Source organism: Haliotis cracherodii, unplaced genomic scaffold (genome assembly GCF_022045235.1).
Source record: "Haliotis cracherodii isolate W230 unplaced genomic scaffold, xgHalCrac1.p SCAF_8, whole genome shotgun sequence".
NCBI classification, from domain to species: domain Eukaryota; kingdom Metazoa; phylum Mollusca; class Gastropoda; order Lepetellida; family Haliotidae; genus Haliotis; species Haliotis cracherodii.
Genome location: NW_027266341.1, coordinates 24,708,317 through 24,735,360, shown reverse-complemented (window position 1 = coordinate 24,735,360; position 27,044 = coordinate 24,708,317). Strand labels below are relative to the sequence as shown.

The following is a 27,044-nucleotide window of genomic DNA, read 5'->3' as shown; positions in this document are numbered from 1 at the left end:
AAAATACAAAACTTCAATTTCCTGTGATGCTAGTCCTTTTAAAGTGTAGCAATCAATGTTTCATGTTCATGGTGTGTTATTTCTCCTAAAATAACCCAGAAATAGCAATCACTTGTACAATGTTCCCCCGACCTACCAACACACACACACACACACACACACACACAGACAGACAGACAGACACAGACAGACAGACAGACAGACAGACAGACAGACAGACACACACACACACACACACACAATGCACATAGCTAAATAAGTGCAATAATCTTGAACACAACATTAAACCCCCTTTCACCTCACCTCATCTCACAGATTGTGAAGACACTGCCAAACCTTGAATGCTTTTAAATATGAAATTGTCTAAGACTATTTCTGATGCTGTCTAGTCAAGAATTCAACAAATTAGACAAGAAATGATATTGTTATGTCCATACACAGAAGATTGTAATAATATGGAAGATATCTGGATCAGGACCATTCCACTGACATTGGGTGAACAAGGATATCTCAAAACCTAAGACAGGAATTTCCCTCACATAAAGGACTGCAGGTATACCAGTGTTTCGTCAGTTCTGTTTCATGTGAGAATCTGATACTAGCCACAGAAATGTCAAGACAGATTTCCAACAATAACAGACACTTATCTTGCCAAAATCACCACCATTCATCGGCCTGATCTTACTATGGCCAGACATTACCGTTCTTGTGTTAATGTGTACCAGTTTTTCTAAACTGATTTTATCAACTCTCCTATTCATTTGAGTACACCCAGAAGAAAAAGCCAGAATGCAGGTCACTGTACCTTGCTTTTGTCCATGGTAAATAATATATACAATGTTCTTATCTAGTTGTCCCTCATTTAAATTTTTTGTGATCTTTAGTTAAGCTGTTTTAGTGTCTGCATGAGGAGTTTGCAATTGGAGGACAATGAGAATTAAATCAAATCAACTTCTACTTTTAATAAATAGGGGGCAGTCGGATAGCCTGGTGGTTAAAGCGTTCGCTCTTCACGCCGAAGACTCAGGTTCGATTCCCCACATGGGTACAATGTGTGAAGCCCATTTCTGGTGTCCCCCCCCACCCCATGAGATTGCTGGAATAGTGCTAAAAGCAGCATAAAATCAAACTCACTCACTCACTCATTTCAATTGGCAGGTCAATCATACAACCACATTAGTCGTCCTTCAAACATGATTGACTTGACCTATTGCATGTCGACAAGAGAGCACAGGTGACCAATGACCTAAAAGGTCCCAATTTGCTATGTTGAGTTGTATACCTTGATTGTGCCTGGATCTGATGATCATGAGTTCGAATCCCAGATTAGTCTGTTTATGATCCTTGATCTGTCAGCACCGTTCCCTCTTTGAGACTTTTATATACGCTCCTTAACGGTTACCCTATGTTTTTTAAATTATGTTTCCAACAAAGACACCTGGCAGATGTGATTCTAAGTAATAGAAAATGATTGGCTAATGTTACTTATTGTGAATCTTTGTTTGTTTGTTGTTTAACACTACACTCAGCAATATTCCAGCTATATGATGGAGGTCTGTAAATAATGGAGTCTGGGCCAGACAATCCAGTGATTGACAACATGAGTATCCATCTATGCAGTTGGGACACAATGACATTCAATTAACAAAGTCTAAGAGCCTGACCACACAATCCTGTTAGTCACCTCTCACGGCAAGCATGGGTTGCGGAAGATCAGGTTTCATCCCTATTTTCATGGATTCTTATTGTGAGTGAGTGAGTGAGTTTGGTTTTACGCCGCTTTAAGCAATATTCCGGCAATATTATGGCGGGGGACACCAGAAATGGGCTTCACACATTGTACCCATGTCAGGAATCGAACCCGGGTTTTCGGCATGACGAGCATACGCTTTAACCACGAGGCTACCCGACCGCCCCTCTTATTGTGTATCTAGATCAAATGGTCAATAATACTGAGAGGGACTAGTGGTTATACTGGGAACCACACTAGAGTGAGTAAATTTGACTTAGACCAAAATAATAAAACATATCTGTAGATGATAGGGAGATTCATTGATTCATTGATTCATTGATTTTTAATTCCACACTCAGCAATATCACAGCTCCATGACAGCGGTCTGTAAATAATCACGTCTGGACCAAACAATCTAGTGATTAATATCAAGAACATTGATCCACACAATTGGCATACAATGACATGCAATCAACCAAGTCTGCGAGTCTGACCTCGTATCCATTTGGTCGCCTCTTATGACCAGCAGAGGTTGCCAGGGACCTATATTCTAACCCAAATCCCCATGTATTTCAGTTTAACAAGAGAATGAAGCACAGAGAACCCATGACAAGAAACAAGAGAAACAAGGGTTCAACATTACACCAGGTCAACCAACCAAAGGGAGGTAACTGTAATGAAGATTATCAAATCATTGCATGTAAAGGTCTCAGTATTTATACCTTAGCTAAAGGCCAGATACAAAGATTGGAAGAAAATATATACCTGTGAGATCAGCATGCCAGGGTAGAAGGCTGTTCAGAGATGAGAACCAATAGTAGAGGATCCAGGCGATATACGTGTTATTGTACAGTGCGAATAACGTCGATACCAGGACCATGCTGTAGCCCATCCCTGAAACAGTCGAAGTTGCAGCATTACAAACATGGAGGAAAAGATTTGTGTGATGATGAAATGTTTTCATCAAAATCATATTGTATTGGGCAAAAATGATACCAGATATGACGGTAGAATGTTGTGAGCAAGCAGGGCACAGTTATTTTTCCTAAACTTGTAGATCCTTGACAGATGCCATACCTGACGAAATACAGGGGTTGGTGGGGTAGCCTAGTGCTGAAAGTGTTCGCCCATCATGTTGATGGCCCGGGTTTGATTCCTTAATTGGGCACAAAGTGTGAAGCCAGTTACTGGTGATATTGCTAGAAAATTGCAAAAAGTGGCATAAAACCATTCATGCTCACTTAATAGAGGCATGTTTCTGAAAAAAAGGCTTGCAAAGGCTTAAAAAAATAAAAGAATTGGTTCTCAGGGAATGGTTTTTGAAAATATAGTGTGGGTGGGCGGTGTCTTTTTTCTTCCTTTTTTTTGTTCAAACTTGTATGTAACCTACTAAACAAGCAACCTGGGATAATGCCTCCCTACATAAATGTATTCCTCCAGTAAAGTACTCGAATACAGTAGCTGACCACATTTGGACTTGGAATATTTAAGGATTATTTTGTTTTTTTAAAAATGGAAATAAAAAAGGAAACATGCGATGAACTTTGTGATGATGCAGGCAGTGCCTGGGAACCAAGACTTTTGAATTTTTTTTAGCCAAACGGGATTAATTTCCATACTGCTGGCCAAACATCCTAGAAATATTAAAATATTTTAATTGGACGATCTGGTCAAGTTATTACCTGATGTCCAGGAAGTTCAGATTAGAGGTTCACAGTTGGGCCACCCATGCTCCCAAGGGTAGGAGAGGTTATCGCAGTATCACAAGGGGTACATGCGTTTTTATCATATAATGGGTTGGTTTCTAGGCAGGATAAAGCCAATGAATAAACATGGTATCCGATGGGGTCATATATGGTTAAAGATGCAAAATAAAAGGTCAGATAGGTACTACTTTCAGTGTTTACAAACAAACATGGCATCGCACATTTCAATTGGTGATCAAATCAGAATTAACCATCGGGAATCTGCAGAATCTACTGGGATAATTGCTATCATTATCAAACGTATAGCTTAATACACTGAAAACCAGGATGTAACTGAGACATTTTACAAGTTTGGGCAACTTTGGAGATATAAATTACAAAACAATTTAGCGAGGATACCAGCCGGGCTGGATCATTTTCCATATCTGTGCTTGTCAACCTCTGTGGCCTGGGTCCTTTTCCCCGAAACAGTTAGATTTGGCCGAAATATGTCCGTATTGTTACTGTGTTTTGTTTTGTTGCTATGTGTACATCTGACTCTGTTTGTATTGTTATGACCACCTGAAGTGATGACAAGCCATGTAGACTCTACACAAATGTCTCAGACACTAGGGTTAGAGTAGCTTCCCTTTGATAAAGGACAGTTACTCTAGTGGGTGGACCAATTGACTGCTGTGAAAGGCAGAAAAACAAAATGTGCCGGCAATTGAGAGTATTTGAGACAAGTGGAATTAACACTGTGTGGATTTTCAAAAACATGAAGGATTTGCTTGACTTTTTGCAATCTCAGGAACCAAATCCAATTCTGTCAAAACATTTGATTTCTCAACTTTGTGCAACACTGTCCCACACGACAAAATTAAGGAAAAACTTCATTCATTGATTCATGGGGCTTTTGTTACAAAACATGGGGACCACAGATACAGTTATCTATTTTCAGAGGTTCAGGACAATTTGTTCAAAAGGAAAGCAAATGCCATCTGAAGTTTACTGAGAAAGAAATATGTGAAATGCTGGATGTCCTCATTGATAGCATCTACGTAAACTTTGAGGATAAGACGATTGGGCAAGATGTAGGCATCCCCATAGGCACCAACTGTGCTTCCCGTCTTGCGGATCTGTTTCTTTATGCATTTGAATCGGAATTTCTGCTTGGATTGGCAAAGTCAAAACAAGGTAATTTGGCCAAGAAGTTTATCTTGAGCTTTAGGTGTATCAATGATCTGAAAACATTCAAGAGCACTGAATTCCATTCCACTGACTTACCAACCTGAAGTAGAAATAAAAAAGACCAGTGAGACCACCTCATCTGTTTCATATTTAGATCTATGCATAAAGATTCAGAGTGACAAAACACTCTCCTCAAGACTGTATGACAAGATGGATGACGTCAATTTTCCAACAGTCAATTTTCCCTTCATGTCGAGCAATATTCCAGCAGCTCCAGCCTTTGGTGTTTACATTTCACAACGTTTGAGTTACAATCAGGCATGCTCCTTATATCAAGATTTCAATGAACATCGTACAACTCTTGCTCAGAAGTTGTTTGATCCAGGTTACAACATTCAAGGCTCCTTCTACCAAGATTTCAATGAAGATCATACAACTCTTGCTCAGAAGTTGTTTGATCCAGGTTACAACATTCAAGGCTCCTTCTACCAAGATTTCAATGAAGATCATACAACTCTTGCTCAGAAGTTGTTTGATCCAGGTTACAACATTCAAGGCTCCTTCTACTAAGATTTCAATGAAGATCATACAACTCTTGCTCAGAAGTTGTTTGATCCAGGTTACAACATTCAAGGCTCCTTCTACCAAGATTTCAATGAAGATCGTACAACTCTTGCTCAGAAGTTGTTTGATCAAGGTTACAACATTCAAGGCTTTTAAAGCTATATGTGGAGGACATTTCCAAAGTTGACACATCAGTGACAAAAAATATGTCCGATGCAGTTCCATATTTTGACTTGTACCATATGTTCCTGTGCATTTTTCAGGTGAACAATTAACTTGACTTTGCATGGGTTTGTGATTGGTGCCACCGGTGGGATATATTCACCTTTTCATGGACACCTGGTATCATCACTATGTGATAGCAATTCATAAACACATGCTCATGATATAGTCGGAATTGTACAATCGACACTGCTTTAAGCAGAGATTTCTATTCGATATGGAAAGTGTTTTGTGGCTTTATTTGGATATCTGTCCTGACACCACTCCTAACATTCAGGTTTCAGTTGGAATTATACTGACTGCTGTCATCGTCCGACTGACAAATCACTTACCGTAATATATAACGATGCGAACATTCCATGAAAATTTGACCGCCTCCGTGGTCTAGTGGTAGAGCGTCCGCCCGGAGAGCGGAAGGTCCGGGGTTTGATCCCCGGCTGTGTCATACGAAAAGACGTTAATAGATGGTACTTGTTGTTACCCTGTCTGGCGCTCGGCATTAAGAGGCTAAAACAAGGACTGGTCGGCTCAGAGTCAGTATACTGTGTCTGAGTGGGGTATTCATGTTAAACTGTGGCATGGTATCTCAGTGGGCTAGCACTATAAATCGGCATCACTCCGTACTAGTACAAGCAACCACACACACACATACATGCACGTCGCTAAATAAGTGCAATAATCTTGGACGCGACGTTAAACCCAATTTCACCTCACCTCACCCAAGAAAATTTGCAATGTTAAGGTAATGTTTCTGAGAGATGAGAGTTTTTCGACAAGGGAACTTAAGAATGATATTACGTGAAAAAGATGTTATCACGCTTGTTTGTTCTGGGATGGTAAATATCCTGTATTAGGAATGAACACTATGTATTTTACATGCCAAGGCTAGCTAAATACAATGATTATTCCTAAAATAGGATATTTGCCATCCCAAAACATACACACGTGATAACCTGTATTTATCCATCTCTGGCCAGTGATATAAATACAGAGACACAAAACTGTCATTGTGAAAGAATTCAAACACATTAAATGCTGTTCCATTGAGCTGAGGTTAACTTGTGCTGTGTCACATTACTTTCATTTACTTGAAACAATGTGCAACTTTTTGCATGGTAGTGGGGAGATTTATTTTCCCACTCAGAAATCAATGTTTTCTTTGTGGCAAATATAAGAGATTTATTGTCCTTTAATTTTTTTCCTCCCAGGTGGGATATGTAGTACTGTATTCGACATTATAAGCGCCCAGAGTGCTCTAAAAATTAGAAATAGGGGGCTCTTATTAGAATATAATTTTGGTGGAAAAAAAATTGAAAGATCATAAATTTTGTGGTTTATGCTGACAGCCTGAAATGATACAAAAGAAAAGTCTGTGCGTATTATACACGACAAACATATTTTTCCAGAATTTAATTGCTCGTAATTAAGGGTGCATATAACACACGAGTCTGTTTATAGATGAATAAATAAGTCTTGTGTACATTGATCAATCGGAAGGGGTGCCAATTGGGATTGTTCGCCTGCCAATATATTAGCAAATATCGCTGTGGGCGCTTATTAGAGGGCGCTTATTACATAGAATACGGTATTTGATCAAGATCATGTAAACAGATCAGATCTGAACACTCTGATGTGGAGGTGAGATAGGAGAGATTATAGTTACACAATAGCTATAAAAACATGGTTGGTTGGTTTGTTGTTTAACGCCTCACTCAGCAATATTCCAGCTATATGACGGCGGTCTGTAAATAATCAAGTCTGGACCAGACAATCCAGTGATTAAAATCATGAACATCGATCCACACAATTGTGATCAATGACATGCATCAACCAATTCAGCGAGCCTGACCACCCGATCCCGTTAGTCGCCTTTTACGACAAGCATGGTTTGCTGAAGACCTATTCTACCCCGGAATCTTCACGGGTTTAATAAAAACATGGGCTAGGGCCATTCTTCTCAGGGCACCAGTCCAACACCATCAACACAACTTATTTGGACCTGTTGAAATTTTCCATATATATCAGCACAGGATGTTTGGTGATATTTGATAATGCTGCCATTAGGGTCTGGAGCACCCTTCACAAGTGTCAGGCTATTCACATGACATTTTAATCATGAACTTACATGGTTATATGAAAGTCAAGACCAATTCCCTTTTTTGATTAACTGATGAACCTACAAAAGATCTTGCAAAAGATTTCTTAAATTGTGCTATATATTCTTTTCTACCATCTTTTTCTTTGTAATTGTGTTAAATATTTTATTTCAACATGTTTTAGGCACTTAACCTCAAATACTAATCAGTATTTATGAAAGATTAATATTCCCAGCTAACATCCGTTTGCATTTGTGTCAAATATTTTGTTTCAAGATGTTTCAGATACTGAACCTTAAATACTAATCAATATTTATGAAAGATTAATATTCCTAGCAAACGTCTGTTTGTATTTGTGTTAAATATTTTATTTCAAGATGTTTTAGACACTAAACCTTTAACATTAATCAAAACTTATTATTGGTTCTTTCCAACTAACATCTTATTTGTTTCATTAAAAACTGTAACAAATTCGTTTCTTCTGGTATTCACAACCTTCATATGTTTTTTTTCGTAAAATTCCCAAGACTCCCTCAAGAAGATATAATGGTTTGGCCCCTATTGTATTCACAAGAAACTCTTCTCATGTCTTCTTGCACCTACTCCACGTTTTTCCTACTGACGAAAAACTGTCCAAGTTCAATGAATAATTTCAGTTGAACATTTTCTCTAGTATCAGTGTTCCCTCTGAACACCCCTCCTACTCATTACCAGTCCTAATCTGATGAAATCTCGGTATAACCCATGATATGTCACCAACGATTCTGGATCCTGTTCCTGACACTGCTATTATTGGTCTTGCAATAAACACGTAGTATATTGACCCAAAGACCATTCCCCGTTATTGGATTACCCACAGTGCTGTTCATGTCTTTCTGACAATCCCAGGCTAAACGCTCACTGACTCCACTACAAAATGATTCAGACCAGTCACCAATTTTCTTCCATGATGCATTCTGTCAGAAGCAGTGTGGACATTCATATCGCTGCCAATTCAGTAAGCACTGAGAGGAGATCGACCTCAAGGCTGGACACTGGTCTCCCTTAACTAATCCTCAGCTGGACACCATCGGCACTTAGCTGGACATCAGGTTATTGCTTCATTAAAGATGTACATCACTTGAGGAGACAGGCAGGACTGTTGTCAACAAGATGTGGCTGGCATGGCCATCTATATAGACACGTCCTCTAAACTGTCCCAGCCATCTCCAAACAAGGCCATATAAATATAATTTTTGTATATACTGTATTCGACGTAATAAGCGCCCCGCTCTAATAAGCACCCACGGAGATATTTGCTAATATATTGGGTAGTGAACAATCCCAATTAGCACCCCTTCCGATTGATCAATGTTCACAAGACTTATTTATTCGCGTACAATACACACTCGTGTGTTACATGCACCCTTAATTATGGGCAATTACATTCTAGAAAAATATATCTGTCGTACATAAACACTGCAGGCTGTCAGCATAAACCACGAAATTTATCTTTCAACTCTAATTTTGAAAGCGCCCTGAGCGCTTATTATGTCGAATAAAGTATATGGTTCTTTACATGGTAGTCAGTAATTTTCCAGATATATCACAGAGGCTTACAAATAGTATATGCTGGACGAGGCACACGGATGGTTGATGGCGTTGGAAACAATCTGGTGCCACAAAGGCATGATGACACATATTTAATCACTACTTCTCAACAGTCAACAGGGTTGTAGGGTAGCCTAGTGGTTTAAGCATTTGCTCATCACGCCGAAAGCCAGAGTTCAATTCCCCAAATTTTTAAGCCTATTTCTGGTGTCCCCCACCATGATAGTGATGGAATATTGCTAAAACCAGAGTAAAATGATACTCACTCACACAACCTTTTCGACAAGCATAAGGTACTGGGAATCTATTCTGCCCCTGAGCAGTAAACCTTGCAAAGGGGAGATGCTGACTTGCATCAACAAGGTCACCAAGCCTGACTACCCCATCCATTTAGTGGCCTCTAATGACAAAGTTAGCTGGGAACCTATATTCTTACCCAGAATACCCACAGGTAGATGGGGGGCGGTCAGGTAGCCTAGTGGTTAAAGTGTTCGCTCGTCATGCCGAAGACCCGGGTTCTATTCCCGACGTGGGTTCAATGTGTGAACCCCATTTCTGATGTCCCCTGCCGTGATATTGGTGCAATATTGCTAAAAGCAGCTTAAAACCATACTCACTCACCCACAGGTAGATGTGGCCCTCTGTATGTACATTTACAAAAAACACTCCTTAAAAGAATTATCAGCTGATGATATTATAACATTTAATTACCATATTCGATGTAATAAGCGCCCAGGGCGCTCTCAAAATTAGAAATAGGGAGCTCTTATTAGAATATTATATAAAAAAGTTGAAAGATATATATCTTGGTTTATGCTGACAGCGTGAAATGTTTATGTACGACAGATCTATTTTTCCAGAATTTGATTGCCAATAATAAAGGGTGCATATATCACACGAATGTGTATTATACGCGAATAGGGGAAGGAAGCGGTACGTATTATATGCGAATAGGGGTCGGAAGGGGTGCTAATTGGGATTGTTCACCAGCCAATATATTAGCAAATATCGACGTGGGCGCCTATTAGAGCGGGGTTCTTATTACGTTGAATACGGTATTACTTAAACAAGTGTCTTACAAAACAAATTCATGTGGGACTGGCAGGCTGTAAGGTTCAGTGCACAATGTGACACTCTAAATAGTTTTCTATTTCGAAACAATTTATGATCTAATGTCACATTCTGCTGAATATCTGCCTTTTCAAAACAACTTTGTATCTTTCTTGAAATAATGTGATCGTAATTTTTGTACGGGTTGATTCCTATTTCACAACAAATTTGTATCTAATTTCACATGCTGCTGAATATTTATCTGTTTTTTTTCAAATAGGTTATAAGAGGCTGTGGGGTAACCTAGGGGGAATCCCCTTTTTGGTGTCCACCGCCATGTTTTTGCGGGAATATTGCTAAAAGAAGCGTAAAAACCATACTCAATCGCTCACTTGTAGGACAGCACAATTTGTGGTGTTCCCTTGTGAATACGGGTCCTATAAATTAAAAACCAGTATTGCACTACACAATAAGTCGAACTATGAGCTGGTGGCATGTCATGTCGACCTCCATGACCCAGAGACTTGTGTTCTGCAAGACTAGGCATTATCAGATGCAACCATAGTCACCTAACGTTCTCCAATTGTATTGTATTCTCATGAAACAATATTCTGTGTAATGTAACTTTTACCAATCAATTATGTAAATCTCCTATGGAGGAATAAAGAATATATTTACTGATGACCTTTGGATGATTTAAAAAACAGACAGACAACTTACAGTACGAGACATCTTTATCTCCAGCGCCTGATGATAAAACTGTTACAGGACAGTTTAAACAGAAACACCTAAAACCGTAATTCTGTAAAAACACACTGAACAGGTGAAGAAATAAACTTTGAACACTAAAAACATTAAGACTGAATGCGTGGAACCAAATTCCACTCATACAATCAATATAATCAGGTTTAATGTCGGCACAAGTTCTTCCGAGATATTCTGGGAAATAACACCCTTCCCAAGAGGTTCTGTGAATCTAGTGCTCCAAGCAAAAAGGCTCCACAAGTTAGATGGCTAATCCTGTTTATATCATCATCCTGCTCATTGTTGGACAGTCATTCATCACCAGCGGCGATAATTCTCCTGAAACGTTCGTTTCAACACCTTGGACATCCACATAAAACATCCATCTGGGTCTACACTGCAAGATCCTGAATCAGGCATCTATCAATATCAGATATGTACATTACTCGGGAGTGTTCGTATCTAAAAAGCTGTTTTTAGACATCCATTGAACTATTTGCGTGCTCATAAAATAGGTTTTATTCAAAATGATTTGTGGCTGGAATACTCTGAAAGAATGTGACACTTCATGAGGTCATGCTGCATCAGAAACACAACCTGTAATTGGTAATTTTCAAGTTGTCAAGTTTACAAAACAATTATATTTATTTGACATTTTATTCAGCCTCTTCGAGCTCAGCATTATATATGGAAGGAAGTCCCACACTGATACAGGTTCTTGCTGTTTATCACTGTCGTAATACGAGTGAGTGAGTGAGTTGGGTTTAACGCCGCTTTTAACATTATTCCAGTTATATCACGGCGTGTCAGCTTAATGTGGGAGTAAAGCCCGAAGTGATGCAGGTCTCAGACATTTACCACTTCGGTGAAACCCACGAGCACGGGTATGGTGCTGACAAACCTAGAAACATAATCGGGGCGAACCGGGATTTCGAACCCACAATCATAGGTTTCTGGCGTGCCCAGGGGACGCAACTCTGCACAACGAATTGCGGCGCCTTAGACGACTGGGCCACCCGTGCCCCCAGCTTCTACTGGAAGTAAAGCCCGATGTGATGCAGTTCTTCCATGTTTACCACTTTGATGAAAAACACGAGCACAGGACGCGTATGGTGCAGACATTATCATTATCAGGTGAAACTGGGATTGGAACCCACCTTTATCGGCTTTTGGACGGCCAAAGGGAAACAACTCTGTTCACCACTTTGATAAAACCTTCAATTGCATGAGTAGTGAGTGAGATTGGTTTTACGCCGCTTTTAGCAATATTCCAGCAATATCATGGCGGGGGACACCAGAAATGGGCTCCACACATTGTACCCAATGTCTGGTTATCCGCACTGGTTAAGTTGTCCCAGAACATTTCCTACTGGTTTAGTTGTCCCCAACTTGTGATTCAAATTCTATATAACTATTAGTGAGTGAGTGAGTTGGGTTAAACGCCGCTTTTAACATTATTCCAGTTATATCACGGCGTGTCAGCTTAATGTGTGAGGAAAGCCCGAAGTGATGCAGGTCTCAGACATTTACCACTTCGGTGAAACCCATGAGCACGGGTATGGTGCTGACAAACCTAGAAACGTAATCGGGTCGAACCGGGATTCAAACCCACAATCATAGGTTTCTGGCGTGCCCAAGGGACGCAACTCGGCACAGCGAATCGCAGCGCTTTAGATGACTGGGCCACCCGTGACCCCATATAACTATTAAGTTCTATAAATTAACTACAGCACCTTAAAACACTCAATCACTTCCTCAAATGTACCAACAAACAATAATGTTTGTGATAGAAACTAAACCTATTTGATCGCATTCCATGTACTGCAATAATCTCTGTTCATTGACTAATTTTGTACTAAGGGAGTACTTCTGGACATGAAATACCAATATCAAATAACATAAACATGAAAACTATCAATTTCCTTCAACGGCAAAACAACCTTTAATAACATTGATATAATGCTACCCCAGAAATTAATGGTAAAATAATCTAATACAAGGTCACAGAAAATAACTACTGTCAGTGAGCAACATGTCTTCAAGGACACATGATTATCCTCACTGATCTCCCGTGACACTCCTGAGCAATAAAGATGATATACGATCCTAATTGTGATCCTTATATGATGCTAATGCAGTCAATCATAACTAAAGAACTAATTGTACAGTTATTTATTAATAAGAGCACTGAAGCAAAAACTGATTTATGATGCTACCAACATCTAACATTGTTTATGTCTTAATGCTAGGTTTTATTCTATCTATTCTAACAATTCACCAATCAATCTGTACATTTTGATATTCCCAGACCCACTGAAAGGCCAAACATCACATACAGTCAAATCTCATGTATTGCCAGACCCACTGTACAGCCAAACATCACATACAGTCAAATCCCATGTATTGCCAGACCCACTGTACAGCCAAACATCACATACAGTCAAATCTCATGTACAGCCAAACCTCACATGTAGCCAAACATCACATATAGCAAAACCTCTCGTACAGCCAAACATCACATATAGCAAAACCTCTCGTACAGCCAAACATCACATACAGTCAAATCTCATGTACAGCCAAACATCACATACAGTCAAACCTCTCGTACAGCCAACCTCACATATAGCGAAAAAAAAATACATATAGCAAATCCTTATGTATAGAAAAAAACTCACATATAGCCAAACCTCATGTATAGCCAAACATCAAACAGCCAAACCTCACCTATAGCCAAACATCAAACAGCCAAACCTCATGTATAGCTAAACATCAAACAGCCAAACCTCATGTATAGCCAAATCTCACATGTATAGCCAAACATCAAACAGCCAAACCTCATGTATAGCTAAACATCAAACAGCCAAACCTCATGTATAGCCAAATCTCACATGTATAGCCAAACATCAAACAGCCAAACCTCATGTATAGCTAAACATCAAACAGCCAAACCTCATGTATAGCCAAATCTCACATGTATAGCCAAACATCAAAGAGCCAAACTTTATGTATAGCCAAACATCAAACAGCCAAACATCATGTATAGCCAAACATCAAACAGCCAAACTTCATGTATAGCCAAACCTCAAACAGCCAAACCTCATGTATAGCCAAACATCAAACAGCCAAGCCTCATGTATAGCTAAACATCAAACAGCCAAACCTCATGTATAGCCAAATCTCACATGTATAGCCAAACATCAAACAGCCAAACCTTATGTATAGCCAAACATCAAACAGCCAAACCTCATGTATAGCCAAACATCAAACAGCCAAACCTCATGTATAGCCAAACATCAAACAGCCAAACTTCATGTATAACCAAACCTCACATACAGCCAAGCATCAAACAGCCAAACCTCATGTATATATAGCCAAACCTCACATACAGCCAAGCATCAAACAGCCAAACCTCATGTATAGCCAAACCTCACATACAGCCAAGCATCATGTAAACCCAAAGTTACTATAAAGCAGCTAGTACTTCATGACCAGTTTCATGACATGTCAATCAGATCTGAATATTTCAGCCCTATTTGACATTGTATGTTCTCAGAGCTCCTAAAGTATTCTGCTTGTTAACAAGTGTTGGCAATATGGCCCCCTGGCAGACACCCAGCTGTGGAATCACCAAGGGAAAATGTGGCCTGTCAAACCCAGGATTACTCTCATTTTATAATGGAATTCTTACAACTCTTCGTAATTGGGTAAAAAATATAACTTTACAAAGATCCTGTTTTGCTTTCATTTGTCTCTGTAAACATTAGACTAAAAGTTAGAAATAAAAATTTCCAAGTAATGATGTACGTTTGAAAAATCTGAGACAGAAAAGTGTCTAACATGACCAGGGTGAGAAGTGTTATTGTCCCAATAAATGTTATTATCCTATGTTACAGCTTAATCTCTCCTAAATTTAGTAAACAAAACATAAAATTGTGGCTGGAAATTCACTTACAGTACTGGCTGTAATTAGCGAAAATTGAGAAGGCTGGGTGGGGTGGGGGTGGGGGTGGAGGTGGGGGTGGCTTATTTAAATCATAAACAAGTAAAACTTGGTTGCAGAGATTGAGTGGTAGCATACAACTTAGTTCAAACGGTGACTAAAACTTGTTTGATTCTAGTTACTAGGCAATTATATCTTCCGTGCAGCTATTCTCTGTGCTGTACATTTTGGTGTTAGCAGGGTTTGCTTACATAAGGGGGCTTAGCAATTGGGATAAAATTTGGTCAGGAGGCACATATTGGAGTGAGTGAGTGAGTATGGTTTTACGCCGCTTTTAGCAATATTCCAGCAATATCACGGCGGGGGACACCAGAAATGGGCTTCACACATTGTACCCATGTCGGGAATCAAACCCTGGTCTTCGGCGTGACGAGCGAACGCTTTAACCACTAGGCTACCCGACCACACCCACTTATTGGAGTTTTAATATACGGTATATACGGTATATACATGACTTTCATGAGTTAGAACTTTAATTTAACCTAAAATATCAAATTGTTTTATTTTGCCTGCTAAATTAAGGTATTTCAACTAAAAATATCTGTAAAACAAGAAAACATTATTTACCTGGCTTAAAAGTAGAATTTAATACATTTCCTGTTCAGGGGTTTAAGTGATTAAAACAAAAACTATTATGAAACATTTACACCCAGATCATGTTGTTTCTGATGTTCAGTAAAGTTCTGTTATTAAATTACCATCTTATGATAACCGTAAAAGGTCTAGAAAATAAAAATAATCAATTCAGGGAACGGTTTCCTTTGAATGAAAGCTGGTGCCTTATTAAAAGCAGGATTGGTGTGTGATTCCGCCCCACACTATGTTTATCCGTACCATGTGTGGCTAAGTGTTTAAACACTGGATCCATGTTGTTCCTGTTTCATCTGTGTTGGCATCCATCAACTCTGATACCTAGGAGTGGACTCAGGTCACCTGCACAGGTTCTCATCCCCATCACACCTGTAGGGAATTGCCCATGCTTGCCAACCTTTACGAGCTAACCATTACACGCAAAACATTGAGGACAGTCCGTATAATTAAAGGGAACCTCTTTAATGGAATTCAACAACGCTCCCTACCGTCATCATCAAAGTGATCCGACACAGGCACAAGTACACATATCTTCAGAAAAAGGACACATAAATTTTGTTCCCCAAAATACTCCACTTTTGATATTTTATATCTTTCCATGACACACAAACCTTATTCCTATAATATGTCAAGTGTATATCTAAATAGAATGACACATCTGATAATATCGGAAGTTGAGTAGCATACTTGAAAAACATTTTTTCAAAACAAAAGTTTGCTAATGCAATTTTAGGTTCTACTCATAACATAAAGAACTGTCACGCAATATGAGGTGAGGTGAATGGGGTTTAAATTTAGTCGCGTCCAAGATTATTGCACTTATGTGTGTGTGTGTGTGTGTGTGCTTGTACTAGTCCAGGTTCATGCCGATTTATAGTGCTGCTGCAGTTTAACATGAATACCCTACTCAGACACAGTACACTGACTCCAAGCCGACCAGTCCTTGTTTAAGCCCCTAATGCCAAGGGCCAGACGGGGTAACAACAAGTACCATCTTTTAATGTCTTTTGGTATGACGCAGCAGGGGATCAAACCCCGGTCCTTCAGACACTTTATCACTAGACAAAGGAGGCGGTCTCTCTCGGCAGACTCTCTACCACTAGACCATGGAGGCGGTCTCTCCAGGCGGACACGCTACCACTAGACCACAGAGGCGGTCTCTCTGGGCAGACTCTCTACCACTAGACCATGGAGGCGGTCTCTCCAGGCGGACACGCTACCACTAGACCACAGAGGCGGTCTCTCCAGGCGGACACGCTACCACTAGACCATGGAGGCGGTCTCTCCAAGCGGACACGCTACCACTAGACCATGGAGGCAGTCCCCTGCAGTATGTAGCCAGGAGACACCAAAAATGGTCTTCACAAATTATACCCATGTGGGAATCAAACAGGTATCCTCAGTGTGCATAGCAAACACTTTAACCACTAGGCTACCCCACCCTCCCTTAGTCTCCTCTAGTGAAGCAGATTACTAACAATCTTCATATTACCAATACATACAAGAGTTCGAATAAATCATTCTAATTGAGGCCTATTATTCTTCAAGGTCTAAGCAAACGATCAATTCTGCCATACCTTTAATACACAGGGAACAAGTCCACACTGGGTGCCCTTTTATCAGGTGGTATTGAGCCAGTTGTATTACTGCCCATTATAAATCATATACCACTTATCGTCCCTGCTCACGATATCACTTCCCATATATTCATCCATTGATCTGGACATGACGAATTTCATTTTGTGGGACTTTGGCATTATGGTAATAACACCTGTTCGTCGGTGACATCGCTTTTAAAAGATTTTTTGTGTCTTTTAGCTACCTCTAATAACAAGGTGCATTTAAAATTTATCAGATTTTGTCCGTTTTGAAAATATTTTCTCTGCCTACTGATCGAATGAGTGGCCCAGCCGTAATCTGGGATAGAATAGGTCCTCAGCAACCAATGCTTGCCATAAAATGTGACAATGCTCGTCATAAGAGTTGACTAACGGGATCGGGTGGTCAGGCTCACTGACTTCATAGATGTATATCATCATATCCCAATTGTGTGGACCGATGCTCGTGATGTCAATCGCTGGATTGTCTGGTCCAGATTTGATTATTTACAGACCGCCGTCATATAGCTGGAATATTGCTGAGTGTGGTGTTAAACAACAAACAGAACAGACAAAAATAGAAGTATTAACTGTTCAGGGTTGCATCTAGCCTTGCTCCAAGGCTGTACTGAAAGAAAAGTCCATGGATGTGTAGTGATTCTGTCCTCCTAATAGGCAAGTCTAGATATGTGGACAGTACATACTCAGTCTTTTATAAAGATAATAATAATGATTATTGCCTTAGAGACTTAAGCAAAGCTAGGTTGCATCCATAAGATGTGCCAGAAACCTAGGATTGTTGGTTTGGATCCCGGTTTGACCTGATTAGGTCTCTAGGTTTGTCAGCACAAACCGATGACAGTGGGTTTCTTGGTTTGTCAAGAAGATGCCTCTCCACCCTGAACTTGGATGTGGCAGAACTTGACCTACATCACGGTTACTCACACCTCACAGCTGTCAATGGCTGACAATCTTGTGTTTACATTCTCCATAACGAGTTACAGAATGAGGCAAGATGACAACCCTATCTATGATGTGGTTCAACATTAACATGTAGATTATCTGGGATTGATCGAGCCTGCTGGTACATCCACATGATTACCAATGTGACTGGGTATGACTGAACAGCCGCTTTTTAGGCTGCAGACAAGCCGAATATTTTGAAACGAGGAATCTGCATGGTGTGACCTGTCAATTTCAAGATTTCACGGATCCAAAGCCAGATAGTGACAGAACTTATACATTTGTGGCCCAGAAATAGTGGATCGTGTATGATTTTCTTAATTGTGCGTGTTCTGAAATGAATTTCATCAAGTTTGATAAGCTGTCACTTCAGTTGAGACATTGTTTTTGCGGACTTTTGTGGACTTTCGAAGGGAAGTGTTTTCTGATGGACTTTCAAATCCCCTCCTGCCAAATTCTAACGGTGGTGGTTGATGGAGATGGCAACGAATATCGATCACAAAAAGGTTTGTAAACAACATGTTGTCATGAATAAAGTTTTTTCACGCTATTTTTTTAATGTTATATTTCACGTTCATTGGCGGTTGTTTCACTGATGAAATAGCTTAAATTGTTCCGATTCAGGTCACCATAGAACATTTCTGTAACAGTTTCATAAACATTTCATTTGTATGCAAAAAATATGCCTTCGTTAAATCTTTTAATGTCATCATCGAAGAAGTCAAGGTTGCTGCCTAGAACGCCCCAAACATCCGATATCAAACTACCGTATTTCCTCTATTTGACGCAAAGTTGTCTATTAATTTCGCGAGAGCCCTTGACTAGGCGTGTATTAGAGACCTGTCTGGTATTAGAGACCCAGCGTGTATTAGAGGAAATAAATGTTCGTTTAACAGTTTATATGGGGGTGATCGATCGCCAGCCATTCTTTTTGTGAATCGATATGTAGGCCTACAATTCATACGCACATTTTTGGTGAAAAGGCTTAACATATTTGAAAGGGGTTTCCGTAGCAAAAAGGAAACCTCTTTTTAACCAATCAGAATCAAGCATTCATCAATGTCATGGTAGAATATATGATATCAACTCAAATATTAGTTTTTAAACCATGTTCAAATTGAGGTTGATATGAAATAAGTTTCACCTATAGCTGAACAATTTAATCATAGACTATATGATATCAGTTCAAATATATTACAGGGGCGGTCGGGTAGCCAAGTGGTTTAAGCGTTCGCTCATCACGCCGAAGACCCGGGTTCGATTTCCGACATGGGTACAATGTGTGAAGCCCATTTCTGGTGTCCCCCGCCGTGATATTGCTGGAATATTGCTAAAAGCGGCGGAAAACCATATTCACTCACTCACTCAAATATATTACTAAACTGGCATTTTTCTGAAATATCACTTCTACAAAAAAGACTCAGTTAAACCAAACACTAAAAACGAGCCAACACAGTTGCTAATTTCATAGTTGACATTGACAGATTGAGCAAAGTCAGACAACATGATGGCAACTCCCGTTCTGCCAACACCAACAAAGCAGAGAGACCCCCCTTAAGTTCAAAGACGACTGAAAGAAGAGTGACAGGCATGAGCAAGTAAAACCTATTATAGTAAACAGTCTGTTCAGGAAGTGCAGTGCATGCTTGTTTACCCCGGACTTCTTACTGGATGACTCAGAGTGAGGCTAAGTAGGAACAGGGAGTCATTAAGATGGTGCAACACCTCTCCCACCGGTACTCATCATGGGGGGTATGGGGGGTTGGGGTGGAGGCAGGGGCGGCTGTCTTGGAGTCTTGTGAGCCCATCCTCACAGTGGGCTGTCTGAAGGGTCATTTAACAAGTTTGAAAAAGTAACATGTTTTGGTAACCTAGAGTAAACTATGTTTATAACGAACACACTTATAACAAACTGACCGATATAACGAACTTATGTTTTAGTCCCGGGCATTTGTTAAAAAATGCTGTATATATGCTTGTAACGAACTATGGATATTAAGAACTAAAATTATTGTCCCCTTGAGTTTGTTATAAATGTAGTTAACTGTATGTACCCTCTTCAAAAGGAGTGTGAATGACCGTAACACAAATTCAAACTTACCTACCCTCTCCAAACCCAACCTCCCCAGTTTTATTGTGCGTGCAATACATTAACAGTAGGAATCACATGGGAGTATTTTCAGTATCTTTTTCTTATCTGAAGGGGCAGTCAGGTGGGTAGCCTAGTGGTCAAAGCATTTGTTCCTCCTGACTATGTCCTGGGTTTGATTCACCACACTGGTTTACTGTGTAAAGCCCAATTCTGGTGTCCCCTGTCATGACATTGTCGGAATATTGCTATAAACAGTGTAAAGGTGAGGTGAGGTGAAATGGGGTTTAATGTCGCAATCAAGATTTTTGCACTTATATAGCGACGTGCATGCACACGTGTGTGTGTTTGTGTGTGTGGCTGCTTGTACTAGTCCTGACAGATGCCGATTCATAGTGCTAGCTCACTGAGATACCATGCTACAGTTTAACATAAATACCCCACTCAGATACAGTATACTGACTCCGAGCCGACCAGTCCTTGTTTTAGCCCCTTAATGCCGAGCGCTAGACAGGGTAACAACAAGTACCATCTTTTAATGTCTTTTGGTATGATGTGGCCGGGCATTGAACCCCGGACCTTCTGCTCTCCAGGCGGATGCTTTACCACTAGACCGCGGTGGCAGTCAAAAACTGTGTTAAACCTTACTCACTCACTCAATCAATTAATCTTGTTTCTTTGTTTGTTTGTTGTTTAATGCCGCACTCAGCTATATTCTAGCTATATGACAGCGGTCTGTAATAATCCAGCCTGGACCAGACAATCCAGTGATTGACATCATGAGCATTGATCCGCGCAATTGGGATACACTGACACCAACCCTGACCACCCGATCCCCTTAGTCGCCTTATGACAAACATAGCCGCCTTTTACGGCATCAATCTAATCTCAAATGGTTTTTTAAGTAAACCTGCAATAAAACCTTCACGGAAGAATGACTAAGAATTCCCCATACCTTCCAACCTTGAGTCTGAGCTTGTGGGTACACCTCGGCCTACAGTTCATCTTTCAATGGATAGCAAAGACTAACATATAGTCTTTGAAATCTTTTATTGCATAAAACATTTCTTTCCTCTTTTTTTTTTTTTCATGATGCTGATAGGCCGCCTCCGTAGTCTAATGGTAGAGCGTCCGCCCGGAGTCCGATCCCTGGCCGCGTCATACCAAAAGACGTTAAAAGATGGTACTTGTTGTTACCCTGTCTGGCGCTCGGCATTAAGGGGCTAAAACAAGGACTGGTCGGCTCGGAGTCAGTATACTGTGTCTGAGTGGGGTATTCATGTTAAACTGCGGCATGGTATCTCAGTGTGCTAGCACTATAAATCGGCATCAGTCCGGACTAGTACAAGCAGCCACACACACACATATACACGTACATGCACGTCGCTATATAAGTGCAATAATCTTGGACGCGACGTTAAACCCCATTTCACCTCACCTCATGATGCTGATGGTTTTGTTTTCATCAAATACATGTATATTCCACGGTCATGGAGTACGACTCTGGACAGTTCTTCTGTCATAACTAATAATGTGACCAACCATATGGGTGATAAAACACATTTTGAATTTTCATGATATTTTAAAACTAGGCACCTTGTGTTTACAGCATGTCCAGAGCACAAAAACGCTTCAATTCATATTTATTATACATGACATCACAGATGGCGATATTCGCTGAGGTAAGTTGACTTTAAAGATCTTTATGATGTCAAAGTACAACTGTATCCTAGCATCCATAAGGTCCCTTTTCTTCAGGTGGGTCACAATGAGTAAAGATTCCAGCACAGCTAATACAAGCACCTGTCCTATATATCACATTCAATTGCCCTCCCTGCTGCAAAGGGATACTGAGATCAATTTATTTCGATCTCTGTCAGGTCAGTTTAGCTGAACAGATTCCCGGTAGCACACATAATAAGTCTATGTACAGCTGGGGACAAGGGTGGCCCAGTCATCTAAGGTGCCGTGATTCGCTGTGCAGAGTTGGGCACGCCAGAAACCTATGATTGTGGGTTCGAATCTCGGTTCGCCCCGATTATGTTTCTAGGTTTGACAGCACCATACCCGTGCTTGTGGGTTTCACCGAAGTGGTAAACGTCCGAGACCTGCATCACTTCGTGTGTTCCTCCCACATGAAGCTGACATGCCGTGATATAACTGGAATACTGTTAAAAGCTGTGTTAAACCCAACTCACTCACTCACTCTCTATGTACAGCTGTACAGGGATGGAGCTTGGATGAAGCAGGTGCTTGATGTCTGTCACTCTGGGAAACCCAAATTAATGTGAATACAAATCATCATCCCCATTTTAGATAAACCAGGTCAAAGTTGGCTTTTGAAACAACATTCACTCTCTAGCATACACTGTGAGTGAGTGACTGAGTGATTTTTGTTTTGTTTTTTTGTTTGTTGTTTGATGCTGCACTCAGCAATATTCCGGCTATATGAGGCCGATCTGTAAATATTCGAGTCTAGACCAGACAATCCAGTGATTGACATCATGCGCATCTATCCACGCATTCATCCAGGGATACAATGACATGCATCAACCAAGTCAGTGAACCTGACCACCCGATCCCATTAGTTGCCTCTTACGACAAGCATAGTTGCCTTTCACGGCAAGCATGGGTTGCTGAAGACCTATTCTAACCTGGATCTTCACGGGTACCAAAAGACGTTAAAAGATGGCACTTGTTACCCTGTCTGGCGCTCGGCATTAAGGGGCTAAAACAAGGACTGGTATACTGTATACTGTGTCTGAGTGGGGTATTCATGTTAAACTGCGGCATGGTACCTCAGTGAGCTAGCACTATAAATCGGCATCTGTCCGGACTAGTACAAGCAGCCACACAAACACATACACGTACATGCACGTCAGTATATAAGTGCAATAATCTTGGACGCGATGTTAAACCCAATTTCACCTCACTTGGTATATGACGACAATAACACAAGTCACGAAGCCGGACCACCTGATCTAGTTTGAAAAATTGACTTTGCAGTAATATGATGTTCAGTCACCAAATCTTTGAAATTTATCTATCAAATTTATATCATAATGTATAAGCATGTTTCAAATTAATCAAATATTCTATGATTATTTTACATCAAACTTTGCAGAGATAATGAGGTTTGCTGATTGGGCAGTATTAAAATCACTGCTGTGGTCCTTAAGTCCAAATCTGGGCACCGTAATCTTACAGCTACGACTATCGTAAGCCAATGGTAAAGTATGAGAGTTACGATCACCTTTAAGCTGAGATCGCATTGTGGAGCGGGGCCCTGAATTTCAGATGCTACGTTTGAGCTGTTTCAGTTATCTTTAACCTGCTATTGAAGCCGGGTTTTGTTTTACAGTTTATAATTCAGTTGTTGACTGACATAAAAATTTGTACAAAAAAGAATAAAGGTTATAAAAATACCTTGAAACTCATTTAACAAACATGTGAACTCTTTCATCTGGGTTTCTTATTCTGGGTTCACATAAAGAATTGTCCTCCCAGCAACTACTAATCTTATACATTTTGTTTCACCCACACAATCTGTTAGGTAATTGCATCACTGAGTACACAGATTACAACATCACCTGAGACTTACAGTTAAAATGGTTATTTTCAACCGGTCAATAATGAACCATACTGTGTCAGATTTAGGCAAGCTGTAAAAATCCTTAGCTTCCAGCTGTCAGTTCTTTCTGGATTTTTTAAGATTTGTTACGCAATGTAATTCTTTTACACATTGTTTGATTTAAAAAAATATATAATTCTTAAAAAGTTTCAATATTTTCACCTATACATATCTTATAAATAAATTTACATCTGTAACAGAGAATTAGACAACAAACTTATATAATCTGTGTAATGTATTTATTACACAATAAGCATGTGTGTGAGGAGGTGTGCTTGTACTACTTTGTCATCAGAGGTCATCAGAGGTATAGCATCTGTGTAACAGTGAATAAGTCATCAGAGGTATAGCATCTGTGTAACATGGAAAAAGTCATCACAGGTATAGCATCTGTGTAACATGGAATAAGTCATCAGAGGTATAGCATCTGTGTAACATGGAATAAGTCATCAGAGGTATAGCATCTGTGTAACAGTGAATAAGTCATCAGAGGTATAGCATCTGTGTAACAGTGAATAAGTCATCACAGGTATAGCATCTGTGTAACATGGAATAAGTCATCAGAGGTATAGCATCTGTGTAACATTGAATAAGTCATCACAGGTATAGCATCTGTGTAACATGGAATAAGTCATCAGAGGTATAGCATCTGTGTAACAGTGAATACGTAATCACAGGTATAGCATCTGTGTAACATGGAATAAGTCATCAGAGGTATAGCATCTGTGTAACATGGAATAAGTAATCACAGGTATAGCATCTGTGTAACATAGAATAAGTCATCAGAGGTATAGCATCTGTGTAACACAGAATAAGTAATCAGAGGCATAGCATCAGTGTAACATAGAATAAGTCATCAGAGGTATAGCATCTGTGTAACATAGAATAAGTCATCAGAGGTATAGCATCTATGTAACATAGAATAAGTCATCAGAGGTATAGCATCTGTGTAACATGGAATAAGTCATCAGAGGTATAGCATCTGTGTAACATAGAATAAGTCATCAGAGGCATAGCATCTGTGTAACATAGAATAAGTCATCAGAGGTATAGCATCTGTGTAACATGGAATAAGTCATCAGAGGTATAGCATCAGTGTAATTACACATTAGATGCCATAAACATGAAATGTGTAGATGCCATAAATAAAACCTTTTCCAAAAGCAGAGTCCATTGTAAGATTCCGACTATATCAAAGAATATTTCAAAATATGATTTCAAGATAATACACTTTGAACTAACATACACTGCCCTTCATTCCAGCCTATTCTTGTATCCTTGCTCAAGATGAAAAGTTGTCAACAGGACAGCGAAAGCAAATACTTCACAAAGCTTTATAATTCTTTCATCAATAATGTTAAAAATAGAAAAAGCCAATGCCCCTGGAAATAAAATAAACATCAAATCCCCTGTTACAAAAACAGTCGATATTCTAATTAGTTGTGTGTCATGCAAATTGGCCATTGATCAAACCGAAATTTGTTAACAGGATTGGATTACGGCATCTTTGATGTCAAGTCCTTGGCAACGACAGTGATGTGAACAAGGACATATTGGGCAGCCTCCCTCCAGTAAAGGGGAACTATTGATAGGTGCAGTAATTGTGGATCAAGGCCTCGTCTGCGCTACAGGCCTGTAGAGACTGGTGGTCCGGTTCATGACTGATGACACTGTGTGGAAGGTTCGTCCATGGGAACATTTGGGAGGTTCTCATGTAAGTGGATGAGTTTGATTTGATGTCACTTTTGGCAATATTCCAGCAGTATTTTAGTCTCACAATGGTTAGTCACAGATCTGGGATTTCAAACCTGGTCTTTGGTATGGCAAACAGACACCTTAACCTCCAGGCTACCCAACTGCCTGAATTAGGTTTAAATGTCGATTCTTACAGCAGAGTTTCTTGTTTGATTAGTATTGTCTGAAAGCCTGCAGGAGTTTGGGTTTGGGTGACTACTTGTGTCCTGGACCCACTTGCACAAAGCAATCTTAGCTTTAAGACCATCGTAAGCCTATGTTAAAGTATGGGAGTTACGATCATCTTAGCACTAAGATCGCTTTGTGCAAGTGGGCCTGATGATGGATGCAAATCATGCTATCAACCAATGTTTGCATGGCCCTGACTCGATTATCTGCAATCAGGCAATATAGCTGGAATATTGCTGACAACAATCTACAAGGGCAAACAAACTATAGGTCTCATTGTAGTTTATGCTGTGGTTACCCAGAGTAACAATGACACCTTCTGCTGTGGTAGCCCAGGGTAATTCAACAAACCATCTGCTGTGGTGGCTCATGGTAAACTAAAAAACAATCTGCTATGGTTACCCAGGGTAACCAAGAAACCATCTGCTGTGGAAGCCTTGAGTAAACCAAGAAACCATCTGCTGTGGTAAAATAAAGTAAACCAAAGAACCATCTGCTGTGGTAACATAGAATAAACGAGGAAAAAATCTGCTGTGGTAACACAGACTAAACAAAGAAACCATCTGCTGTCATAACCTAGAGTAAACCAAGAAACCAGCTGCTGTGAAAGCCTTGAGTAAACCAAGAAACCAGCTGTTGTGGATGCTTTGAGTAAACCAAGGAACCAGCTGCTGTGGAGGGCTTGAGGAAACCTAAGAACCAGCTGCTGTGGAAGCCTTGAGTAAACCAAGGAACCAGCTGCTGTGGAGGGCTTGAGGAAACCTAAGAACCAGCTGCTGTGGAACCTTGAGTAAACCAAGGAACCAGCTGCTGTGGAGGGCTTGAGGAAACCTAAGAACCAGCTGCTGTGGAACCTTGAGGAAACCTAAGAACCAGCTGTTGTGGAAGCCCCGAGGAAACCAAGGAACCAGCTGCCGTGGAAGCCCTGAGGAAACAAAGGAACCAGTTGTTGTGGAACCTTGAGGAAACCTAAGAACCAGCTGTTGTGGAAGCCCTGAGGAAACCAAGGAACCAGCTGCTGTGGTAACATAAAGTAAACCAAGGAACCATCAACTGTGGTATCATAAAGTAAACCAAAGAACCCTCAGCTGTGGTAACCTAGAGTAAACCAAGGAACCATCAGCTGTGGTAACATGGAGTAAACCAAGAAACCATCAGCTGTGGTAACCTGGAGTAAACCAAGCAACCATCTGTTGTGGTAACATGGAGTAAACCAAGCAACCATCTGTTGTGGTAACATGGAGTAAACCAAGAAACCATCTGCTGTGGTAACCTGGAGTAAACCAAGCAACCATCTGTTGTGGTAACATGGAGTAAACCAAGCAACCATCTGTTGTGGTAACATGGAGTAAACCAAGAAACCATCTGCTGTGGT

At 40.2% G+C, this 27,044-nt stretch overlaps 1 protein-coding gene across 1 annotated transcript in view; it reads right to left on the bottom strand.

Moving 5' to 3' along the window:
• Nucleotides 1-27,044, bottom strand: part of LOC139449933 (uncharacterized) — a 238,979-nt gene that overhangs the window by 117,925 nt on the left and 94,010 nt on the right. Inside the window, exon 4 of the mRNA XM_071231546.1 lies at nt 2,498-2,626. Coding sequence (XP_071087647.1) covers nt 2,498-2,626 — 129 coding nt within the window. The remainder of the gene's footprint in view (nt 1-2,497; nt 2,627-27,044) is intronic.